Here is a 25,373-nt window from a genome sequence, read left to right as displayed (position 1 = left end):
TCATCTCCCCCCCCACCCCATCAGCCAGTTGGTAAAACCAAAAATGTCTCAGGACATTGCAAAATGTCCCCTGGTAACAAAATTGTGCCCTCTTGTTGAGAATCACTGATCTAAAGAACAAAGCTGTCCTTTCAGACGTTCAACTACATGTTAGAGAGTTGCAGCTGGGAAAATAATTTAATGCTTACTATTTTGGTAAGCTTTCACTCTCTGAAGAGGACATGACAGTTTGAACACTTGAAATCACATATACTTTATTCTCCCTCTCAAAGATGGCAACAACAGGGAAACCATTCATTTTTAAGTGGCTAGAATTTTACGTGTTAATAAGAAAACTATATAACACCAGTAATGTATACATTCTTATCAAATAGTGTTCTCTTTAGAGGGGTACCCAGGTGGCTCAGTCAGTTAAGTGTGTCTGACTTCAGCTGAGGTCATGATCACACAGTTCATGAATTAGAGCCCCACGCCTGGCTCTCTGCTAACAGTTCAGAGCCTGGAGCCTGCTTTGGAGTCTGTGTCTCCCTCTTTCTTTGCCCCTTCCCTGCTCACACTAAGTCAGTCAGTCTCTTTCTCTCTCAAAAATAAGTAAACATTAAAAAAAAAATAGAATATTATGTGACTTGGATTAGGAATGCTGTTTTTTAAATTTTTTTTCTTTTTTTTTTAATTTCTTTTGATTTTTTTTTTTTTTTTTTTTTTTTTTTAATTTTTGAGACAGAGAGAGACAGAGCATGAGCAGGGGCAGAGAGAGAGGGAGACACAGAATTCGAAGCAGGCTCCAGGCTCTGAGCTGCCAGCACAGAGCCCAACACGGGGCTTGAACTCACGGGACCGTGAGATCATGACCTGAGCTGAAGCTGGACGCTTCACCGACTGAGCTACCCAGGCACCTCTGTTTTTAAATTTTCTTAATACAGATTAACAAGAAGAATTGGAAAAGTTATTTAAAGCTGAATTTCCTTTTTTGTCTTTTTATAGGAAAAGGAAACATTTATTTCTTTGACTTTTTAGCACCTTAAAAATCTCTAACCTGGGAGAGGTGTTTTTTTTTTTTTTCCTATTTTGCTTAAATCATTGTGTGTAAGCCTGTTCTTGGAAATATCCTATAATTTGAAGTACCCAGAATTAATTTCTTTGGAAACATTAGAAAACCTGGCCTATGGAATCACACGTGCTATGCTCATAACTCAGTCTGTATTTGAGTTCTCTATTTGTGTGTGTTTGGTTTTTGCCTGTAAAATGTCCCTTACTATATTTCTTTATATGCAGTAGGCTTATTTGTGTACTGCAGGTGGTATGGTAAGTCTGTGAAGAAAGGGGCTCTGGAGAGTGGCCTTTTTGACAATTACACTTTATTCTTTTAAAAAACACTGAATATTAGATTTTTCACTGCAAGGTCTCCTTAAAAAAGTGAAACTGATCAGGTGGAATGTTAATGGCAAAAAATTAGCCATGAATATTATCCTTGCATCTACCATACAGTAGAGGGCAGACAAGTATTTTTTTAACTTGTCCTGTCTTACTGGTGCCATTGTATCTCTGTTTCTTTCTAGTCTCTTACCTTTTCCTTCCATTTGTTTTCATGATGAGTTATATTAATTTATCTCATATCCAAGTCTCTATTTTGACATTGTATAACAGTAATCCGTTTGGAACAGTAAACAGACACTTGACCCTGTTCCAGTTTCTTTTATGAAGGCCATGCAGCAGAAGATCTATAAGATACTTGGTGGGACAGACTAAGATTTTCTTCCTCCTCCCTGCTCCTGCCACTCTACTCTCTCTTCCCTCCCCTTCCATTCCCTTCCCTCCCCTTCCATTCCCTTCCCTCCCCTCTTCCCTCCCCTCTTCCCTCCCCTCTTCCCTCCCCTCTTCCCTCCTCTTCTCTCTTCCCTTCCGTTCCCTCCACATTCTTCTCTCTCACAGGTCAACCCCTCTGCTTCTCTCCCAGGTGAGAAACATCTGTAGCTTCTGCTCACATTAAATCTGAATTGTTCTTTTAATTTAAGGTACCCCAGAGTTCATGGCCCCTGAGATGTATGAGGAAAAATATGATGAATCTGTTGATGTTTATGCTTTTGGGATGTGCATGCTTGAGATGGCCACATCTGAATACCCTTACTCAGAGTGCCAAAATGCTGCGCAGATCTACCGTCGAGTGACCAGTGTAAGTCTTCCCCTAAATGATTATTGAGCTTAAGTCACATCTGAAAAGGAATGCCAAGGTGGATAACATCGAACCATGCAAAAGGAAACAATGGTAGAAAGCACACTCAGTTGTTGGGGGAAGAGGGAGTTGAAAGATTTTATTTCTCTGATTTAGTGAGAGCAAAAATAAAGATCAGAAAGTACCACTATATTCTGGATCCTCCTTGCCTTCATTTAAACTTTTGTTTTGAGATATATTATATTTAAACATACTGTCATTACTAGTTTTCAACTCCCTGTTTATTCATCTAAGTTCTCATTCCTTCCCACCATAAAAGGTTTTATCTAAATTAAAAAGTAGTGCTCTTAAGTTGCTTTGTTCACAGACTTTTCCTTAAATGTTTTAAAATTTATTTATGAATTTATTAAGTCATTTATAAGTACCACAGAGTTTAAGGCCTAACAGTAATTTCTGGATCATCTAATAATACCCTAACCTATTAAAATATTTCCCGTTATATCGGCTTATAGTCAGTGTTTAAAATAGGGCCCATTGGGGCGCCTGGGTGGCGCAGTCGGTTAAGCGTCCGACTTCAGCCAGGTCACGATCTCGCGGTCCGTGAGTTCGAGCCCCGCGTCAGGCTCTGGGCGGATGGCTCGGAACCTGGAGCCTGTTTCCGAGTCTGTGTCTCCCTCTCTCTCTGCCCCTCCCCCGTTCATGCTCTGTCTCTCTCTGTCCCAAAAATAAATAAAAAAAAAAAACGTTGAGAAAAAAAAAATGAAAAAAATAAAATAAAATAAAATAGGGCCCATTGGCGGGGTTGGGGGGAGGGGAGGGGAGGGTGGGTGATGGGTATTGAAGAGGGCATCTTTTGGGATGAGCCCTGGGTGTGGTATGGAAACCAATTTGACAATAAATTTCATATATTAAAAAAAAAATAGCACCCATCAATATCCACAGAAAATATTTTACTGTTACGTTTCTCTCTTTTTTTAATGTTTTTATTATTTATTTTTGAGAGAGAAAGAGAGAGAGTGAGCAGGGGAGGGGCAGAGGTAGAGACACAGAATCCGAAGCAGGCTCCAAGCTGTCAGCACGGAGCCTGATGTGGGGCTTGAACCCACAAACCATGAGATCATGACCTGAATCGAAGTCAGATGCGCTCAACCAACTGAGCCACCCAGGCGCCGCTGTTATGTCTCTTAATGTGTAACTATTATCCCCTACTTTTATTTTGTCTCAGGCTGGGTAGGGCAAGAGAAATGTAGTAAACGTAGTTAGTTTAGCCTTCAGAGAATTCTAATTAAGTATTGTAATCACTATTCCACAGTTTTGCCCTTAGAAAGTTCATCTGGAGTTCTATGAATTTCAATTTCAAGTCTTTTATTCTAATTCCCCTTTCTTCCCCCAGTACCAAATAATTTACATCATCGTTTTTTTTCCTTTGAGGGTAAGATGGGCTATTTACTGGGTAGTTCCCCCTGTATTTTATTTAGAATTCTTGAAACCTCAAGAAGTATATTTGATTTCTTGGTTTTTTTACTCACTAGTTCCTATTTATCAGGTTCTTGGTTCAAAATAACTCTTAGATATAAGCCTTCTTCATTCCCATTGTCAGAACTCTAATACTTTTACTTCACACCTTATACTATCATCTTGAAGTAGTTAACGTTATGAATTTGTTTTTCTGCTTCACTTGAACTAGTTGAACTTTCTTGCTATTTCTTTTTGGTGTAAGGAACTTAAAATGATACCAGTTTGCTTTTGAAAACATGTAGAAATTCTTATTATCTTTACTATTCCTTACTTTTATCTAAACACCTTTTTAAGTCAGGCCACTTCTCTTTTTATTATCTTGCACATATGCCACATCCTTCCCCTTTTCCTGTCCCATTTGTACATGTCATTTACATTCTGTACATGCTCTTTTGCTATCCAGTCAGTTCTTATACTGTATTTAACAGACTTCCCTAACAAAATTTTTTCTGATGGTCCTCACTGAATAATGATTTCTGCCTTCTCTGAGCTGAGCTTCTCAACTGATTGGAATCATAGTTTTATTTGTAATTGATTATTTTACTTATGAGTTCAAAAATTGAATTAATATAAAGCATTTAAAATGATGTTTAGTGTTACATGTATAAGTACTTGCTGTTTATTTTTATTGCTTTATATTCTTTAAAATTTGTGATCTTATCTCTACAAAATATTTCTGTTTAACTCTATTCTTATCTTTAGTACCTGTTAGTATCCCATATATAAAATAAGTCTCCAGTGCAAATACATGTGACATTTTCTGGATCCCTGCTACATGCCAAGTCCAGAGTAATTGAAGATGAATAGTATACATATTCCCTGTCTTCAGAAAATTAGCTCTAATATAGAAGACCAGTGTATAAGCAAACAATTGTAATTACAGTATGATGATAATAGCTTCTTGGCTGTTTGTATGTCTTTTTTTTTTCTTTTGGAACAATGCCTATTCAGATCCTTTGCTCATTTTTTAAAAAAATTTTTTTTAATTTATTCATTTATTATTATTTTTTAATGTTTATTTATTTTTGACAGAGGGAGAGGCAGAGAGAGAGGGAGACACAGGATCCGAAGCAGGCTCCAGGCTCTGAGTTGTCAGCACAGAGCCTGATGCGGGGCTTGAACTCACAGACCGTGAGATCATGACCTGAGCTGAAGTCGGATGCTCAACCGACTGAGCCACCCAGGTGCCCCAACGTTTATTTATTTTTGAGAGAGAGCAGGGGAGATCAGAGAGAGAGGGAGACACAGAATCAGAAGCAGGCTCCAGGCTATGATCTGTCAACACAGAGCCGAATGCAGAGCTCAAACTGACGAACTGTGAGATCATGACCTGAGCCCAAGTCAGATGCTCAACCGACTGAGCCACCCAGCTCCCCCCTTTACTCATTTTTTTAATTGGGTTATTTGTCTTTTTATTATTGAGCTGTATGAGTTCTTTGTATATTCCAGATAGAAGTCCTTTGAGATAGATGATCTCTATTTTCTCCCATTCTGTCAGTTGTCTTTTCTTAATAGTGTCACTATCTTGCTAGTACCCTTTGAAGTACAAAAGTTTTTCATTTTGATGAAGTCTGGTTTATACATTTTATCTTTTGTTTTGCTCATGCTTTTGATGTCATACCTGAGAATCCATTGCCAAATCTCAAGTCATGAACATTTACCCCTATGTGTTTTCTTTTGGGAATTTTATAGTTTTAGTTTTTTGTTTTTTTTTTTTAATGTTTTTATTTATTTTTGAGACAGAGAGAGACAGAGCATGAGCAGGGGAGGGGCAGAGAAGAGAGGGAGACACAGAATCTGAAGCAGGCCCCGGGCTCTGAGCTGTCAGCACAGAGCCCAGCGCGGGGCTCGAACGCACAGACTGTGAGATCATGACTTGGGCTGAAGTCAGACGCCTAACCAACTGAGCCACCCAGGCGCCTCTAGTTTTAGTTCTTACAATTAAATTAGATCTTGAACTCATTTTGAGTTTATTTTTGTTTATTTTTTTTATGTTTGTTTATTTTTGAGAGAGACAGAGAGTGAGTGGGGGAGGGGCAGAGAGAGAGGGAGACACAGAATCTGAAACAGGCTCCAGGCTCTGAGCTGGCAGCACAGAGCCCGACGCAGGGCTCAAACTCACAGATTATGAGATCATGACCCGGGCTGAAGTCAGACGCCCAACTGACTGAGGCACCCAAGCACCCCTTGTGTTTATTTTTGTATGTGGTGGTGGGAGGTAAGGGTTTTAACTTGGTTCATTTGCTTGTGACAACTATCCAGTTGTCTCAGCACCATTTGTTGAAAAGACTAGTCTTTCTCCATTGAATGGTTTCACCCTTGCTGAAAATCATAGGCATGTGGGTTTATTTCTGTACTCTCAGTTCTGTTCCATGGATCAATATGTCTTGTTTACCATTGCTTTGTAGTAGTAGTAAGCTTTGAATTAGGAAGTGTGAGTCCTTCTATTTATTCTTCAAGTTTTGTCTCTTCTTGGTCTTTTGTAACTCTGTATAAATTTTAGAATCAGCTTGTCAATTTTTACAATTCAGCTGGGATCCTGATATGTATAGCATTGAACCTATAAATAAATTTGGAGAGTATTGCATCTTAACCATACTGAGTCTTCTGGTTCATGAACATGGGATGTTTTTCCATTACTTAGATCTTTTGTAATTTTTTTCAGTGGTGTTTTATAGTGTTCAGAGTATAAGTCTTGTATTTTTTTTATTAAGTTTATTCTTGAGTAATGTATGCGAGGGGTACTATTATAAATGGAATTGAATTTTTATTTCAATTTTTGATTGTTCATTACAAATACTTTTGGTTTTTGCATACTGATTTTGAATCAACAAACTTACTGAATTAATTCTAATAGTTTTTTAGTAGATTCCTTAGGATTGTCTATATACAAGATCATTTAATCTGCACATATAGCTCTTAGAAAATACAAGGCTAGGCAAGTGTGGGTGTGTGCTTTCCTTGTAAGAAAGAATTGAAAAAAAAAAGTCTGGCTCTTAGTTTAATGAACAGAATTTCAGGATAAAGTTGAAAAAACAAAAAACTGGGTAGGTGTTGGCTTCTGGGAATTTTCTAATGAGAAAAAAGACCTGTTTTTTGATATGTCAGATTCCACTCCTGTTGTATTTATACAGTCTGTGTGTGTGAGAAGATGAACACATAATTCTCAACTTTTTCAGTGAAATAACCAATAAGAGTTTATTTTTAAAAATTAACTATAGGAATAATAAATAAAGTTTCATAAAAGGATAATTTGCCCTTTAAGGTGGCTTGGAGTTTATTTCCTTTCATTAACTCTCCAGATTTTGCTAGAAATGACAGAATGGTTGACAAATTAAAATACTGAATTAAAACAAATCTGAACCACCCAGTTGTTTTGATAGGTCTTATACAAATCCTTGCTTGAATTCAAATATGTGAATTTAATCATTTATTCTGTTACATATAATATTACATTAAAGTTACCTCACCAGATCTACTCATACTAATTTTTTAAACCTAATTTTTTTTAAGTTTATTTATTTGTTTTGAGAGAGAGGACACGTGTGTGCAGGGGAAGACCACAGAGAGAGGGGGAGAGACAGCAAGCTCCACTTAGTGCAGAGACCAACTCAGTGCTTGAACTCACCCAACCATGAGATCATGACCTGAGTCTAAGTTGAGAGTTGGATGCTTAACCAACTGAGCCACCCAGGTGCCCTTTAAACCTAATTTTCAAGAAAGAGTTAAGAGTTGGAGTGTAGAGAGACACAGGAAACTGTATATACCTGAAATGTAAGTTGGTTCACCAATATTTGATAGTTTTCAGGGGGTGTTATAACAAAGTACCACAAACTAGGTGATTTAAACCAGCAGAAATTTATTGTCTCAGAATTTTGAGACCAGAAGTCCAAAATGAAGCTTTTAGCAAAGTCATGCTGTCTCTAAAACATGAAGGGGAAAACTTTTCATTGCCTCTTACCTTCTTATGGTTTGCCAGCAATCCTTGGCATTCCTTGGCTTGCATCTGCAGCATTTCAATCTCTGTCTCACATGGTGTTCTCCCCCTTATCTGTCTGTGTCTCCTCTTCTTATACGGACACCAGTCAGATTGTATTGAGGGCCCACCCCACCCCAGGATGACCTCATCTTTACTAATTACAGTTGCACTGATCCTTTCTTCTCCTCCTCCTCCTCCTCCTCCTCCTCCTCCTCCTCCTCCTCCTTCATCTTATTTTGAGAGAGAGAAAGCTCTAGTCAGGGAGGGACAGAGAGAGAGGGAGAGAAAGAGAATCCGAAGCAGGCTTCATGCTGTCAGCACAAAGTCTGGCGTGGGGCTCAAATCCATGAGCTGAGCGCATTAACTGTGAGATCACAACCTGAGCTGAAGTCAGAGGTGAAGGTACCCAGCAATGATCCTATTTTCAAATAAGGTCAGATTCTGAGATACTGAAGGTTAGAATTCATATCTTTTTTTAAGAGAGAGCAAGCAAGCAGGGGAGAGGGGCAGAGGGAGAGAGAGAATCTTAAGCAGGCTCCACACTCAGCACAGAGCCCGATGCGGGGCTTGATCTCAAGACCCTGGGATCATGACCTGAGCTGAAATTAAGAATTGGATACTCAATTAGCTGAGCTACCTAGGCACCCCAGAAGTTTGACATACCTTTTGGGAGGACACAGTTCAACCCATAATAGTTCATGGGTTCATCCAGCAAATATTTAGGTCTGCTTTCTTTGTTCCAGACTTTTTTCTGGATACTAGGTATTGAATATTCTTGTTAAGTAAAACCCGAATCTTTGTCTCTTAAGAGCTTAATAGGGGAAGGGGAAGAAACAGTTTAACCCAGACAATTTTTCTAGGTATAGAAACAGTTTTTCTAGGGATAGGTACTTAATGAAAGCATGTAAGAGTGGTGCCTAATTGAGTTTGGACAGGTTGGGGAAATTAGAAAGGGAGAGATTAAGATAGTGTTGCATGTGAGAAATCTATATATTTGTATGTCTATAGAGTTTGGAAGCAGGAAAAGAAAGAAAGGATGAAAAGAGGAAAAGAGAGCCTAGATTATACTCCCAACATTTGAGGAACCATTGCAGCACTTTACACTGGGTAGTTGTAATAAGATCAGACTTAAATTTTAAATTTTTAAAAAAATTGTTCTGGCTCCAGAGTAGAGAATGGATTTATGAAGAAAGACTAAAAGCTAAAAACCCTGTTTTAAGACGCTGTTGCAGTAATCTGAAGGAATGACGGATAGATTAGGATATACAGTAGAGTGAATGGATGAGATCTGAATTAGAATTCAGTTAAGCTAAACTGTTCTTTTTGACTTACCAATGATGAAAATAAATATGGAATAAATACCCATTGTAAATATATATCCTCTTAAAATAAGATGAATCTTGGTCATTAAACTTGATTATGAAGTTAAATATATAACGTTAGACTTTCAAACTATAAAATTTACAATTTGTATATGGAATAATTTATATATTTTATTTACTAACCATATATTGCTTTTCTTCATCCCATCATACTCTAAACCAGGGGTTAATGAACTCTGAACCATGGGCCAGATCTATCTTGTTGTACAGTGTACAACCCATGACTAAGAATGGTTTCCACATTTTAAGTGATTGGGGGAAAAATCAAAAGAAGAAAAACATGTGAACATTTCAGTGTCCATAAATAAAGTAATAAAGCACAACCACACTTACTTGTTTCTGTATTATCTTTGTTTTCACACAATACAATGCAGAGTGGTAACTGGAACAGAATGTGTGTTCCAAAATGTGCTGTTTGGGCTCTTACCAGAAAAAGTTGTTGAGAGGCACCTGGGTGGCTCAGTCAGTTAAGCCTCCAACTTCAGCTCAGGTCATGATCTCGCTGTTAACCGAGTTTGAGCCCCACGCTGGTCTCTGTGCTGACAGCTCAGAGCCTGGAGCCTGTTTGGATTCTGTGTCTCTCCCTCCCCTTCCACCTCCCCCTCCCCCTCTCACACTCTGTGCCTGTCTCTCAGAAATGAACATTAAAAAAAATTTTTTAATAAAAAAGAGAAAAAGTTGTTCACTTCTATTGTAAACACATGTCACGAGAACTTTAAAAATTCTCCACTGAAGAGTTCTGTAATTACTAATCTGTAAAAATGATGATAATGTTCCTCTAGTAGGATGCTATTCTTAATACAAGAATCTCAATACAAGCAAGTAATTACTTAAATTGTTAACTATAAACATTTGTGGGTAGTCTTTTCTCTCAGTCAGAAGTGGAACTATGGATTGCCTGGGTGGCTCAGTCAGTTAGTTAAGTGTCTGACTCTTGACCTTGGCTCAGGTCATGATCTCATAATTCGTGAGTTCGATCCCCATTTTTTCAGTGGCCACACTTTTTGGTATTGGCCTAAGAAATAACATCTTAAACCCAGTATTATTGCTTGAGGTGATCATTCTGGATTTTAAACACCAGGGTTTATGAACCAATAACTTTTGTTTACCTTTATATCAGTGCTGAATGTTTGATATTAAACAGACTAGATATGAAATACACATTAGATAGCCAAATATTTAAACATTCTCTGCTATCTCTCAGCCATACCAGCCTCCTTTGTTGGTCTTGGAATATTTCTATTTTGAAATGGGAATAAATTTTGTTATGTACCAGCAGACCATGGCTCTGCTTTTTTGTAGGCTGCTCTTTGAGACACTAGGAGGAATTGACTGGGCTGTCTCTATTATTTAGTGATAAGTGTCTCTGATTAATTTGCTAATTCACTTCCTTATTATTTCTCTAAATAAAGGTTGGTATTGAAAATGTTTTGAGGGATGATGGAATTTTAGGTTTTTTTTTTATATAAAATGAAGTATAAAAATAACTTCTATTTACAGAAATCAAGTTATAAACTTTTATGGTAGTACCAGTTTTTTAAAAATGCAAGTTTTATAGGTGGCCAGTATTAAATTTTATCCTTTTTCTGTACCTAACCCAGCAAATATGATTAACTGATTAAAAATAATGACTGTGGGGTTGCCTGGGTGGCTCAGTGGGTTAAGTATCTGACTTCAGCTCAGGTCATGATCTCATGGTTCATGGGTTCGAGCCCCGCATCAAGCTCTGTGCTGACAGCTCATTGCCTGAAGCCTGCTTCAGATTCTGTGTCTCCCTCGCTCTCTGCCCCTCCCCCACTCACACTGTGTGTGTGTGTGTGTGTGTGTGTGTGTGTGTGTGTCTCAAAAATAAAGATAAAAAAATTTAAAAAATAATAATGACTGTAGGATGGGTAGATGAAAAACATAGCTAAACTGTTGATTTAAAAAGTTGCTCACCAGAGGCTCAGGGCTAAAACGAGTGTTTTAAAGTTATATGGCTTCAGACTGTTAGGCACAGCACTGCCATATGATCAGTAAAAATTTATATAAGAAATTATTTGATAAAAGTAAAAAAAAAAATTTAAGAAAGGCATTTGAGACACTAAAAAACAAATGTATCTTTATTTGCAGATGCAGACTCTAGTTCAAAACCCCCTTCTAAAATGAGAGAAGTCTTTCATGTTAATTTAATAGAACCTAGAAAGACCAATATCACTTTCCACATTCTTAGTAATTACCCTGTTTTTATTTTTTCCCTTTTTTAAAGATAAAATTCACATACCATAAAAATTCATTTTAAGATGTAAAATTCAGTTTTTAAAATATATTCATGCTGCACCTTTCTATCACCCCCCAAAAGAAATCCCATATCCATTAGCATTCACTCTCCATTCCCCCTTCCAACAAGCCTCTGGCAACCACTCATCCATCTACTTTATGGCTCTCTGGATTTGATTTGCCTGTTGTGGACATTTAATACAAATGAAATGTATTATGTTTTGTTATGTGTTATGCTTTGTGTTATGCTTTGTTTTTCTGTTTTGCCTTTTGTGGCATGCTTTGACTTAGCATAATGTTGAAGGTTTATCCATGTTGTAGCAAGTATTAGCATTTCGTTCTTTTTATAGCTGAATAATACTCCATTGTATGGATGGATATACCACATTTGTTTCCCTTTAGTTCTATAGTTCCTTCTTCTCTCGTTGTTAAACTGAATCTATAGCCACCCTCCCTTATGGAAAGGGACTGCAGAACAGAAAAAATGAAATATATATTGTCTTAAAAGATACTGTCCAAGAATTTGATTTATCAAATCTTTGTACATGCTGTACTGGTAGCATAGCATCTGACACATTGAGTCATTTAGTAATAGTTTGAAGAATAAATGATTTAATTAAAGGAATCCCAAATATAGTCAGTTAGACACTTATGTAAGTTTGGGAGGTTGAATTAACCTTGCAAAACAGGAATGTAACTTAAGGTCACCTTTGAAGTTTTAACAAAGCTATCCTAAAATGAAATTGAATAATACCAAGTTGAAACAGATAACACATATAAAAGCAATATATTTTCTATAATGGGTAAAACTATTTGGTACCAAAAGAGCAGAAAACAAAAACTTTAAAAGTTAGAGTCAAAATTCCAGGACAAGAAGGATATGCGAAAAAGTCATCTATGCATGTATTTTCCATCGATTATCAAATCTCATAGTTGTAATTTCTAAACAACTATTTTATAAGTAACTCTTTCCATTATGAGGCTAGGTCTGTATTTTGTTGGAAGTGTTTCAGTATAATTTTTACCCTATAATCACTCTCACTTTATTCTCTGAGATTTCATAGGGAAAACTAAATCGTAAGTTCACTTGCTAGTACCTCAGACATTTCAGGACAATTCCTGATTCATGGATCCTTTCTCATTGAGACCCATCATTTTCAGTTTTTAGAACTACAGGTTTCCCTCACTGTCCACAAACAGAGCATTCCCTTGAAGTCTTTTGTAAGCTGAAAAGGCATAAAAGGGAAGGAGTAATTATTATTAATATACATTCATATTAAATTTTTTGAGCATTCTCAGACTCCAAGTATAACCTCTTTGAGGATTTTCTAATACCGTAGGATATATCTTGCTAACAGATGCATAAAATAAGTTAAAGTGCAGATGTTCACAGGCACAATTTAAAGTCTTGATTCTAAATGTAGCTCCCAGGGGAAGGAGCTCAGCTTTGCCACTCTTGCTTTGATGGCTCACTGCAAAACAGGCCCTGAAATCTACTTTTGCTTTTTTTCATAAAAGCAAAAATCCTTTTTGGATTTCTTTTGGTTAGTGAAAACAGGTACTCATGTAGGTCTTTCATAAAAGCAAAGTGGTGTGGGGCACCTGGGTGGCTCATTCGGTTGAGTGTCTGACTCTTGAGTTCGGTTCAGGTCATGATCTCATGTCTGCTGAGTTCGACCCTGCATCGGGCTTGGAGTTGAGTGTGGAGCCTGCTAGTGATTCTGTCTCTTCCTCTGCCCCTCACCTGCTTGTCCTCTTTCTCTCTCTCAAAAACTGGAAAAAAAAAAAAAAAACCCACAACACAAAAAACCAAAGTGTCATAATGTAAACTTTCAAAAAGCGGGGGATACCTGTTCCTTTGGATTTCTTGTGGGAATGTGTAACTGGAAAAGGAAAGTGCTCAGCAGTTGTTTCCTTTGACCTAGAAGAGACTAAACAGGAAGAAGAATCATAATTGGAGATAAAGAACTTGATAAGGTTATAAGACATTGCAAAGGCCTGGTAGAGGTTTGAGATTCTGTCCGTTAAGATACTTTGAGAAGAGATTAAGATAGCAGCTACCAGATTTGAATGATTTAATTCAGTGACTGTCAAACTCTTTTTACCAGGACGCTTTATAATCATAAAAATTATTGAGGACCCCAGAAAGCTTTTGCTCACTTATGTTATATCTATTTTACTGTATTAGAAACTAACACAGTCTTATAATGTAATAACATAATAAGCCCAATAATATGTTGACATTAATAACATTTTTATAAAAAAATGTTTTTGTCCAAAACTAATTTTAAAGATTTAGTGAAAAGACAGCATTTTTACATTTTTGCAACCATATTTAATGTCTGGTCAGCAGGAAGACAGCTGGGTTCTCATGTCTGCTGTATGAAATCTGTTACAGTATTTTTTTTTTATTAAAATGTATAAAGAAAAGCTGGCCTCACACAGATATGTCATTGGAAAAGAGGTACCTTGTACGTCCCCTGAAAGAGTTTTGAATACTACACTTTGAGAGTCTCTAATTAGATCTTTGCTATGCAAAGTGTAGTTCCCCCACCAGCAACCTTGGCATCCCAGGGCACTTGTGAAAAATGTAAAATTTTCACTTCATCCCAGACAGCTCAAATCAAAATCTGCATTTTACAAGTTCCAGTGGTGATTCATATGTACGTTAAAGTTTGAGAAGTGTGAGCTGGAACAGTGATCACCTGACGTCCCTTCCAGTCCTGTGTAACATAGACTAAATAAGATAATGCCAAAACGTTATTTGAAAATAATTATTCCATCATTCATGAATTTTTTTTACTAGCATTAAAAGTAACCAGACTGATTTAGAAATTTTATCCTACTTAATTGCATTTTTTTTCCTGGCTTATTGAGGAGTTGCTTTTTTACTTTTTTATTTTATTTTTTTACAGAGGGCATATAAGTGGGGGAGAGGGTCAGGGTCAGGGAGTAATGGAGGGGGGAGAATCTCAAGCAGGCTCTCTACGCTCAGTGTGGACCCCGGTGTGGGGTTCGATCCCACAATCCTGGGTTCATGACCTGAGCCAGAATCAAAAGTCAGACACTCAACCAGTTGAGCCACCCAGGTGGCCCAGGAGTTGCTTTTTTAAAAAGCAAAATAATAAGTCAAGCTGTGGAAGAGATGGAATAAAAAGCTTGAGAAGTTCTTTAAGTCAGTGGAGCTGTGTTAGGATTCTTAGTTTCTAGCAATACTGCAGGCATTCACTTGTGCTTTATTTTTCCTCTCAGCTGTAAAAATTTAGTTCTGTATTATCTACAGTCCCTTATTCTGTCCTGTCAGTCATTATATTTCTTATCTGGGAAATGCTGTCTTGATTTCACCAACCTCCATCTGTATCTTCTGGCTTCCAATGAAGAATAACATCATTCATGTCCTTTTCTAGTTTTCTAAAATTTTTCTCATGTTTTGAGTGCTGAGATAAATGTGAGGATTGAAGTAAATACATAGATTATATAATGATTTATATAATTATGTAAGCAATAATGATGACTCTTGTGTTGAAATGCACCCTGATTGTTAAGTCTGCTTTGGATATAAATTTAACTAATGTTTTAAAGTGTATGTTAGCATCAGTGCCTAACTATTGGTCATTTAATAAGGAAGCATGATTGGTTATGTATTCAGAGCTCATAGGGCTCCCTGATGCAAATCCCCCACCACCCCTACTAATCCCTTACCACCACCATCAGCCAGTGCTCCTGCCACTCCGTATTTCTGGTTTCCATCCCAGATCTACTGTGTATACCTTAGTGTAGTCAGTAAACACTGAAATAGTAATTACAGTAAAGAAGGTGGATTTCTGGGGCGCCTGGGTGGTGCAGTCGGTTAAGCGTCCGACTTCAGCCAGGTCACGATCTCGCAGTCCGTGAGTTCGAGCCCCGCGTCAGGCTCTGGGCTGATGGCTCAGAGCCTGGAGCCTGTTTCCGATTCTGTGTCTCCCTCTGTCTCTGCCCCTCCCCCGTTTATGCTCTGTCTCTCTCTGTCCCCAAAAAAATAAATAAACGTTGAAAAAAAAAATTAAAAAAAAAAAAAAGGTGGATTTCATAGACATAAAGAAGTAGGGGATTTTGATCTCCTTCCAGAGGGTCAGAGACAGTGTTCCAGTAAAAATATGTTTAAGCTGAGAATTTTAGTGGCCTATTGTGACAGAGGTGGTGAAGCAAATTTTGTATGAAGTAATTACCAGTAGCTTCAGCTCCTTGGCACTCTTTATCAGGAATATTTTAGGATTTTTGGAAGAAAGTCATGCCAGTATCATTCTCCTCTATATTCCCATCTTACTCTACCTCTGTTTTATTAATATAATAATTATTATGTTGATATTAACTATTGTCCCTCCCCTCCCCCATTAGAACTGAGCCCCTCAAGGACAGGTTTCTTTTTTCCTCTTAGAGAGCAATTCACTACTACATGTCTGACCCTGCAGTGGTGCACTGTCATACAAGTAGTGGGTGACACAGTGGAAATATTAATAAATAATACATCATTTGTGCCAGGCATTGCGTCAAACACTTTGCATATGTTACATAGCTTAATTCTTCCAGTAACCTGGGGGTGGAAAAGAGTAAATGCTACTATTATCAACATTTTGTGAATATAGGTCTGAAGCCCAGGAAGTCTAGCCCAAGATTACATATTTAGAAAATAACAGAGCATTCTGTTATTTTTGTTATTATCTGATTCCAGATCCCCTGCTTATATCAAAATGCTGCATCAAATCCATAAATGTCAATTACAGTGTCAATCTGTGACCTAAGGGTATTTAAACTTGTCTGTGTAAGTGCTGATGTGGAGGGGGTAAATATAGACTGTGGTTTAGTAATTACATTCTATAGTGCACTGATAATAAATTGTTGCATGTCATTGTTCTGTACATGCAATTTATTCAGGTCTGTACTTGAAATATTACTTGCTCAGAGAGGCTTTCCCAAAAATATTTTTTAGTGTGCACACACTTCTATCCCCTGATGGTTTTATTTTTCTTCATGGCTTTTGTCACAGGTTTATAGTATTCATCTGAAGCCCCAGTTAGTATACAAATTCTATGAATTGGAGATTTTATTTGACTTGTTCGTTGGCTGTATTTGTAGTATTTAGAGACTGGCAAGTCATAGGCACTCAGTATTTGTGAAATGAACACACGGATACAGAACTGTAGAGAGTGAAACCCAATTTTACGTTGCCTGTGGAGGAACTGGGCTCTGGAGTTGGGTCTCCTTGAGTTTAAATCCCAGCAATGTCCTTTCCTAGCTGTGATACTTTGGGCAAGTTATTTAACTAATCTGAACCTAAGGGGTTTATGAGGATTAAATGAGTAATGTGTGTAGAACATAACAAAGTGCCTGACATGCAGTTATCAATCAGTACTTAGTAGGTATTGCTGTTATTATCATTAGCATCAGTATTACATGCTTAGTAGTGAATTACGTTCTCTCATTCCATTCTTTATCCAGTGACATTCAGTAAATCACAGTTATAAAATGTGTTTAATGAACTTAAAGTCAAGTTTTTTTAAGTTTTGTTTTTTTTTTTTACCGTTTATTTATTTTTGAGACAGAGAGAGACAGAGCATGAACGGGGGAGGGTCAGAGAGAAGGAGACACAGAATCTGAAACAGGCTCCAGGCTCTGAGCTGTCAGCACAGACCGACGTGGGGCTTGAACTCACTGACTGCGAGATCATGACCTGAGCCGAAGTCGGCTGCTTAACCGACTGAGCCACCCAGGCGCCCCTAAAGTCAAGTTTTAGAATGAATGAGCTAACATTTATTTGTAATTTTGCTTCTTGCCAATAATCTTGAAAGTGCTTTGCATATACTATCTTATCTTTATCCTGGTAAGTAGATAATATATTCATTTCACAGATAAAAAAATAGAATCACAGGTTAAGCATTTTGTCCCATGGACATGCAGGAGAAATAATAATAATAATAATAATGGTGGTGGTGGTTGTGGTGTCAGAAATCAAGCATCACTAATATGACATTAATAACAGACCTTAAAGTTTTTTCTTTACTTGTTTTTTAACTTTTTTTTAGACCTCGAGGGAAAAACATCTGAGAGTAAGGAAATTAGGGTACATGGACAGCATAAGACTGGTATAGCATGTTTTAGCCCTGTATAGAGAGGTTCATGATACCTTGTTTAAAGGAGAAAAACTTCAGTTGTCTTGAAAATCTGCCACTGGTAATGAGAAAATCCAAATAAGAGTAATGAGCACAATTTTTGTCTGCTATTAAAAGAATAGAAACTACAGTAAGCAATGTCGTCAGTTTTTTTTTATATGAAGGATAGTGCACTTGAGGTTGGAACCATACACAAGCTTTCATGAATCCGGAGAGTAATGAGCCTTGGGGAATCATGAGGTAAACTAATTTCCTTTGATAGAGCTAGGTAGATTTTGTAGGAAGTTTGAAGAGGTTTGTTTTCCAATGGGATCATAAGGTATGTTCAAATTCCTGTAAACTAATGGTTCATACCAATAAGAATCTGGCTGAATCCAGCCTCATAACAACCAAGTTAGAAATAATGGGGATTTTTAATTACTTTGTTTGTGTAATTTGACTTTGTCACTGATTCCATTAGCCATTGGATTGCAAGATTTGAACATTCTGTCTGGGAAAAACAGAACTAAAGCAGTTAGGGTGAAATTCCTTTTACTTTTTTATATAACAGATTACAATTCACCCCACCTTTTTTTTTTTTTTAACTGAAACAAGTGATTCCTGATTAGATAGTGTTTGAAAAGTTGAGGAAAACTATGTTTTTCTTTAGCAGCTGGAATTTTTATAGTAATGCAGAGATCTAAATCCACTGGAATTAGCTGACATGATTCCTTTATAAATTTTATTCATGTTTCCATCCAGTAAATTTGGATTCTGCATGTAAAAGAAACCTATGTGTATCATGGGCTATATCTTGGGGACGTTTTGCATGATTTTCAGAGGCATTTCATTATTCTGTGATTTGATTAAAATTAAAGCTTCTTAATCAGATTGTTATTCTTAAACCAAAGAGTTCTGAGTATCATTCTTAATGTTTTAGGTACTAAGGAACTTGGGAAATCCTTATTTCAGAATTTCTCAAAAAAGCTGTTTTGTTTTTTTTTATATTTGCTGAATGTTGCTGTATAATTCACAGGGCATTAGACTATAGAATAAAAACTGCTAGAATATAGAATGATAGTTTCTATAATTAAGTATGTTATAGCAATATTGAGTTTCTTGGTATCTTAAAAGTAATTTACATGCCAAAAGATATATAGATACTTTGTAATTGCTACCTTCTCATTATATATGATTTGTAGTATACCTTGAGAGAAGTGTAGAACTCAGTTGACTAAAAAAAGTGGGGAGTAGTAAGAGTATTCTTATTAGTGAAAATGTGCACTAAGTATTTGGTGAACAAGTAACTGGTTTGACTGGACTTATTTTTGGGAAGATAAGAGTAGAGAAGAAGGTGGAAGTTGGATTGTGAGGGCTTTTCACACCAGATCAAGAAAATTTAAAAAACCGGAACATGGGCTAGAAGTAACATTGAACTAAGCATTGTGGAATCTGGATTCTAGGTTTTGCTTTACCATTGACGATGAGGCCGTTACCCATAAAAACCAATTCTGTTTTATTCTAGGTGCTAAAGATGATACAGTGTATCTGGCAGGTGTCTAATAAGGACTAGAGTAGACTAGACTAGATACTTCATAGATGCCAGTTGAATTAATGAATTGATTCTAGCTTTGATATGGCATTAATCTCCCTGGGCCAAAATGGTCTCATTTGAATAAGGAGGACCTCTCAGATTCTTTCTAGATCTGTGATCCTATGGCAGTCTTGTAGATGTGGAGAACTATTAACCATTTTTGAGTAGTGTAATGTGAGTTAAATGATGTCAAGTGACTGGAAAGGGCTAAATGTCAGATGATTAAATGAAGCCAGATGGTTGATCTGGTCACAATATAAAATACAATTGGAGATGGAGAGAATAGAAACAATGAAGCCCATCTGAAATTGGTTAAATTTAAAGAGGTGAGGTGTTAATAATCTGGACTTTGGTGGTCACAGTTGTTATGCAAAAGAAGCAGTGATTTTGAGAGGTAACAAAGAAATTAGCAAAAATCTCATTTTGCCTGGCCAGAGATCTTTGACTGTTGGAAGGACAGTAGGAATACTAGTAGCAGAAGTGTTTACCAGTTGCTTTAAACATTTATCTTTGTTTAAAGAGCTCATAGAGAATAATAATACTTAAGTATTTTGAGAGAAGTAAGCATCCAAGAATGACTAAGTTTTCTATTCTGGATCATGGAAATCCGTTCAGTGATGATACCACTGAAAGAAATGAGGAAATTTAGAGAAAAACACTGAATTAAAGAGAAAGAAGAATTAGAGCTTAGATGTAAACTCTTGTACCTATATGTGAATGATATTTTTATTGTATATGTTGAAAACTCTTATTTTGATATATAGAAAAGACTGGTCTAGATATTTGTGCCTGTATTATACCTCTGTCCAAAAAAAGTGATCTCATTGTGGTTTTGTGTGTTGCCCAGCAGAATTTTAAAATCCAGGTAACAAGTCACCTGTTTTCTAGCTCTTTCATTTTCATTTAGCTAGCATAGTCCTAAGCAAGCTTACTCTCAAACATTTAAGTTAAAGGTAATGCTGGACCACATTACTGTATTTCTGACTAATACCTGACATTCTAAACTACCTAGTTAGTGATGAATTGTGTTGAGCCAAAGATCAATAACAACTAGTACTTTGAGAGAGCTTGTTAGAATAGCCATTTCTAGCCTTTAGAGTAGAAGTATTCCCACCAAAGAGGTTCTAAGCCCTTATCTTATGTTATTATTGTTGAGTAATTGAAGCCTTAATACCTGGTCTTGATGGGGATTCCATCTTACCAATTGTAAAGAATAGGACTTTATTCTGTTACCCATTATAACAGTGCAATGAAAGTGCTTTTTCTACCATCTTTGTTAGTGACATGAAGAAAAACCTTTCCTTAATCACTAAGTCAAAGTAGTAGTTATGTAGGTCCATGAGATCTTCCTGGAAAATGGGAATATCTTTAGGTTTATATGCATATTGAGGCTTTTAATAAAAGGGAAGGGAGAAGAGTAAATTCTTACCATTTCTATGTACTAATTCACAGCCTTTTTTTTTTTTTAATGTAACATAAGAGAGTAGTGAGGCTTTAATATCACCTCTTTTTAAATTAGGTAAACATTTAAAACTAGGTAATTATCATCCACAGTTTTCGAGTGAGTTTAAGGGATGTGGTCCAGGTCCCACACACAAACCTGGTGTATGAGACCCTGAGAACCCAGCCCAGTATCATGATTTCCTTCAACAGTGTTCTTTTGGCTACACATTCAGAGTTTATGTTTTGGTTGTTGAACTCAATCCCTATTTTCATTTAAAAGCATAGTTCCAACACGATGAGGGGTGAGAGAGTGTTTAGATAAATAGATTTCTAGTGTCGGTTTTGATGTCAAGGAGGCAGAACCTGTGGACATAATGGGTGGAGCTTTGAGCAAGTAAAAATCTCATTTTGCTTGTCCTAGGTTCTGTTGCTTTTAGAGGAGAAACAGGAGGTACAGAAGCAGAACAGTTTCCCTGTTGTTCAGCCTGTAGCTTTGTTTAAAGGGCCTATCTAGAATAGTAGATTATTGGCTAAGCAGAGCAAACGGAGAATTGGAGAGTCTGAGAGTTGGAGAAGCATGGCTAGTGTTAAACAAGAATCTATGCTTCGATCTGACTTTGATGTCTGCCTTGCTTATGCTGTAGGCTAATTTACTCTGTTAATTTAGGTCTTATCAATTTCCTCTATTTTCCTCTAACTGTAACAAGTGTATTTTGCCTTTTGTGATGGATTTTACAAAGAAAGACTTCTGCTCAGTGTTTGTCATCGTAAATTCTCATTGTTGCTGCTGCCCTCAAAAGGATTGTGTAAATGAGGTGGGTAAGAATTTCTAATAAATATAAAAGGTATATTGTAGCCATTGGGTGATATTTGAAGCAAGTATCAGTTAAAGTACTGAAATTGTTTACTTTAGAATGCTTTTTAAAATACTTGATGTTTTGTGGTTTAGTTAACTTGCACTACATTTCTTATGAGGAGGAAAGAGGCTTTTCTCAATTCTGAATGGTTAGGAAAAGTTTTACTTTTATGAAAGGATACATAAATGTTACCCTAACACATTTGAAACCTAAGCTTTTAAGAAGCAAGTGCTGGCAGTTTTTAAGAGCTAGAATATTGAACCAGAGAATACCATATTACGACTCAGTTTTATTTTTCCCTAGATTAGTTGGCAAACCATAAGTATATAGAATTGAAAGAAAAATTGAATCTATAAAATCCATGTATTATGTGTTTTCCATTTTTCTTAGTTCAAATCAACATTTTACAAACATTTATATCAACTCCTAATGTACCTTTGGAGGGAGTCACAGTTGTTTTCTTTCTTTCTTTTTCTCTTTTTTGGCTCGAAAATTGCACAAAAGTGGCCTTTGTTTTTGTTTTAAGAGAATACATAATTTTTTTTAAACCCAGAAGTATCTTAAATTAGATATTCAAGAAGGTGTTCAAGAAGCGCTTTTGTTGAATGCAGGGAAACATGCTACTCTCCCTGTCAAAAAAACATATCATGGCACTGTTGCCTAAAGAGAGATTCCTGTTAGTTACAAAAGTAAGCAAGAATATTTCTAGAGACAGTGGGGTTGCTGGGTGTAGAAGAATGGAGTGAGCGAGTGTTTCTCCTTAACCAAATTTTTCTTATGTGTAAAATATTTAATCTGCCAATTTATCTGCCTTAGTACTCTTTTTCTGTTTTGTGTTTTTAAACCTCATTCAGAAGAGGTGAGCAAAACTTTGCCTGTACTGGTCACAACAGGACTAGACTAGTATTTAGTGAGGCTAAATCAGGTAGTAAAGAAAACGAATGACATTAGGAGGATTTTAAAGGCTCTAAGTTGATCATTTTTGAAGTATATGAACTACAGAGTAGAAAAGATGAAATCTTAGCAAAATATTTTTTCATCATTAGTTTTGTTCTGTCTGGTGCTTAAAACCATGTTTTAGAATAATCTAGACCGTTTTTTTTTATTTAAAAAAGTATGTTACCAAAAATATTTTAAAATGCATTGAGTTCTGCCCATTTCTTCACTGGATCATATAAATAAATAAAATAATAAAAAATACATTGAGTTCTTTCATTTCTTAAGAAGCCTGTAAGTATGATAAATGTATCAAAACCTGTGCTTGTTTATTTCAAGCAACTTTCTATTATGTTTCCCAGATGACTTTTCTGTAGGTCACTTTCAGTGTTAAGTGAGGTTTCATGCTCATTTTTACATTTTGTGGGGTCATTTTCAATATATAATCCCCGTATATTCTTCTCAAATGGTTCAGAACACTTCTGCTAGATATTTTGATAATCCTGGCTTCTTGATGGTAGCTGAGTGGTAGCTGAAATTTCTTCTATCTTTTTCATTATCTGTGTGGGTAACAGTAAGCTGAATTAATCTTTTAATACCAGCTGCTGGACTGGTAAGGTATGTCTCAGTTTTATTGGTTACCTTGGCACCTGCAATACATTTTTTAAGTTGGCAGTGGCAATCAGATTACCAATTATATAGCACTGTTACAGAACTTTCTATATTTGAATCTTGAATAGCTTAACCTAGTAAATTTAAGGTGTTATATTATGCACAGTTTCTGGTTTTACCAGTATGACCTTATATAGCTCGTTTGTTCAACTAATAATTCTATTTATAAATAGGAATTCCTATTTGTAAAGTAGTGAATGTTTATATGGGTAGGATTAGCAAGAGGATTATTTATTTTTAAGGATAACCAAGGATGAAAGTAGGTTCACTCTACATCTTGATGATTATTTTTCAAGAGAATTCTTTGCTTCCTTTTAACCCTAAGATTTATTATCTTTCGTGATTGCCTCTGAATTCAAAAGGGACCTTAGGTCAGCAAACTTAGTAATTCAAAGAGCTTGCAATCTAGATACCACATTTGATTCTAGCTGCCGTGAATGTAGGTTGGCAAGTTGGACAGGTACTGTCCCCATTTGCTAGATGAGGAACCTGAAATCATCATTCCAATATGCCTGTGCTAAATTGGAACAGAACTTTAATATAATCAATATATGTGTGTTTTATTAATATGTAGAGTTTTTACTGTCAGGAGGCCAAAGTACATTCCCCTAAAATATATAATAGAATAAGAAGCATTTTTCCTAATTATATCTGTATTCTCTTTGACCACTTTCCTGTAATATTTGAATTGACTTTACATGCAAAGGCCAAGTATGTATTAGTGTCCAGTTTTACCAAAGAACATTTGTTTTAGACAATTTTCTGCTGATAGTAAATGTTCTACAAACTTGATATACAGTATTTTAGATTGTTCTTCCCATTATATTTATAAATAACATCTTTAAGGTTTGCTTTTATAGTTTTACATGTTTGTTGTAGAACATTAAAAACAAATATAACACAAAATCTCCAGTGTTTCCACTACCAGAGAACTTTCAGGGAGCATCATCCTTTTTTTTTTTTTTTTTTTTCCTCAAAATAGTTCCCATTTTCTTTTTTTGTTTTTTTATTTTTAAAAAAATTTTTTTTTCAACGTTTATTTATTTTTGGGACAGAGAGAGACAGAGCATGAACGGGGGAGGGGCAGAGAGAGAGGGAGACACAGAATCGGAAACACGCTCCAGGCTCTGAGCCATCAGCCCAGAACCCGACGCCGGGCTCGAACTCCCGGACCGCGAGATTGTGACCTGGCTGAAGTCAGACACTTAACCGACTGCGCCACCCAGGCGCCCCAGTTCCCATTTTCTTAAGCCCTTTAGTTTGAAATACCATACCAGCAACCTTTTGCTTCAGCAGCATTTTTTTTCTTACTCTTATTTGAATTATTATATGAAGGCAAAGACAAGTTGGGAAAACTTACCTGGATTTGAAAAATAAGAAAATTAAGGAAAATAAAATAGTGATCTTTGTAGTCATTACTTAGAAATGAACCTTTTTGGGGCACCTTGGTGGCTCAGTCAGTTAACGATGTCAGCCCAGGTCGTGAATCTCACAGTTCACGGGTTTCGAGCCCCGTGTCGGGCTCTGTGCTGGCCACTCGGAGCCGGGAGCCTGCTTTGGATTCTGTGTCTCCCTCTCTCTCTGCCCCTCCCCTGCTCACACTTGCTCTCTCTCTGTCAAAAAATAAAAAAAAAAAAGAAATGAACCTTTTAGGGGCGCCTGGGTGGCTCAGTCAGTTAAATGTCTGACTCTTGATTTGGGTTCAGATCATGATCTCGCAGTTTGGTGAGTTCAAGCCCCATGTTGGGCTCCATGCTGACAGTGCAGAGCCTGCTTGGGATTCTCTGTCTCCCTCTCTCTCTACCCCTCCCCCACATGTGCTGTCGTTGTCTCTCTCAAAATAAATAAACTTAAAAAAATTTATTTAAAAAAAAATGAACCTTTTAAATTTTTTTTTCAACGTTTTTTATTTATTTTTGGGACAGAGAGAGACAGAGCATGAACGGGGGAGGGGCAGAGAGAGAGAGGGAGACACAGAATCGGAAACAGGCTCCAGGCTCCGAGCCATCAGCCCAGAGCCTGACGCGGGGCTCGAACTCACGGACCGTGAGATTGTGACCTGGCTGAAGTCGGACGCTTAACCGACTGCGCCACCCAGGCGCCCTAAAAAAAAAAATGAACCTTTTAAATACATGGGTTTAACTTTAGGGTCAGTCCTACTGACAGTTCCTTGCTGTGGAAAGTTAGCCCTAGAAGTTTCTACCTCTAGGTAGGTTTCTACCTCCAAATCAGGAGTTTGAATAACAGTTGAATAACTGATGAGAATTAGAGTTGATCCTTGATGCATGTTATTATAATCCATGCATTTCTGTGATTTGTCAGATTATTTTCACTAATTTTGTTTTAATTGATCTTGTCACTGAGACTATAGATGATTAAAATTTATATACTTTATTCTAACTTTTCTAGGACCTCTCCCTTACTTCTATTTC

General features: G+C 36.7%; 1 protein-coding gene across 1 annotated transcript in view; it reads left to right on the top strand.

The window, feature by feature from the left end:
- The window catches only part of WNK1 (WNK lysine deficient protein kinase 1), a 159,492-nt gene that overhangs the window by 83,266 nt on the left and 50,853 nt on the right, over window positions 1-25,373 (top strand). Inside the window, 1 exon segment of the mRNA XM_023256636.2 lies at window positions 2,016-2,173. Coding sequence (XP_023112404.2) covers window positions 2,016-2,173 — 158 coding nt within the window.

This window comes from Felis catus, chromosome B4 (assembly GCF_018350175.1).
Source record: "Felis catus isolate Fca126 chromosome B4, F.catus_Fca126_mat1.0, whole genome shotgun sequence".
Taxonomy (NCBI): domain Eukaryota; kingdom Metazoa; phylum Chordata; class Mammalia; order Carnivora; family Felidae; genus Felis; species Felis catus.
Note: the sequence above shows the minus strand (reverse complement) of the source record. Positions and strands in the feature narration are given on the sequence as shown.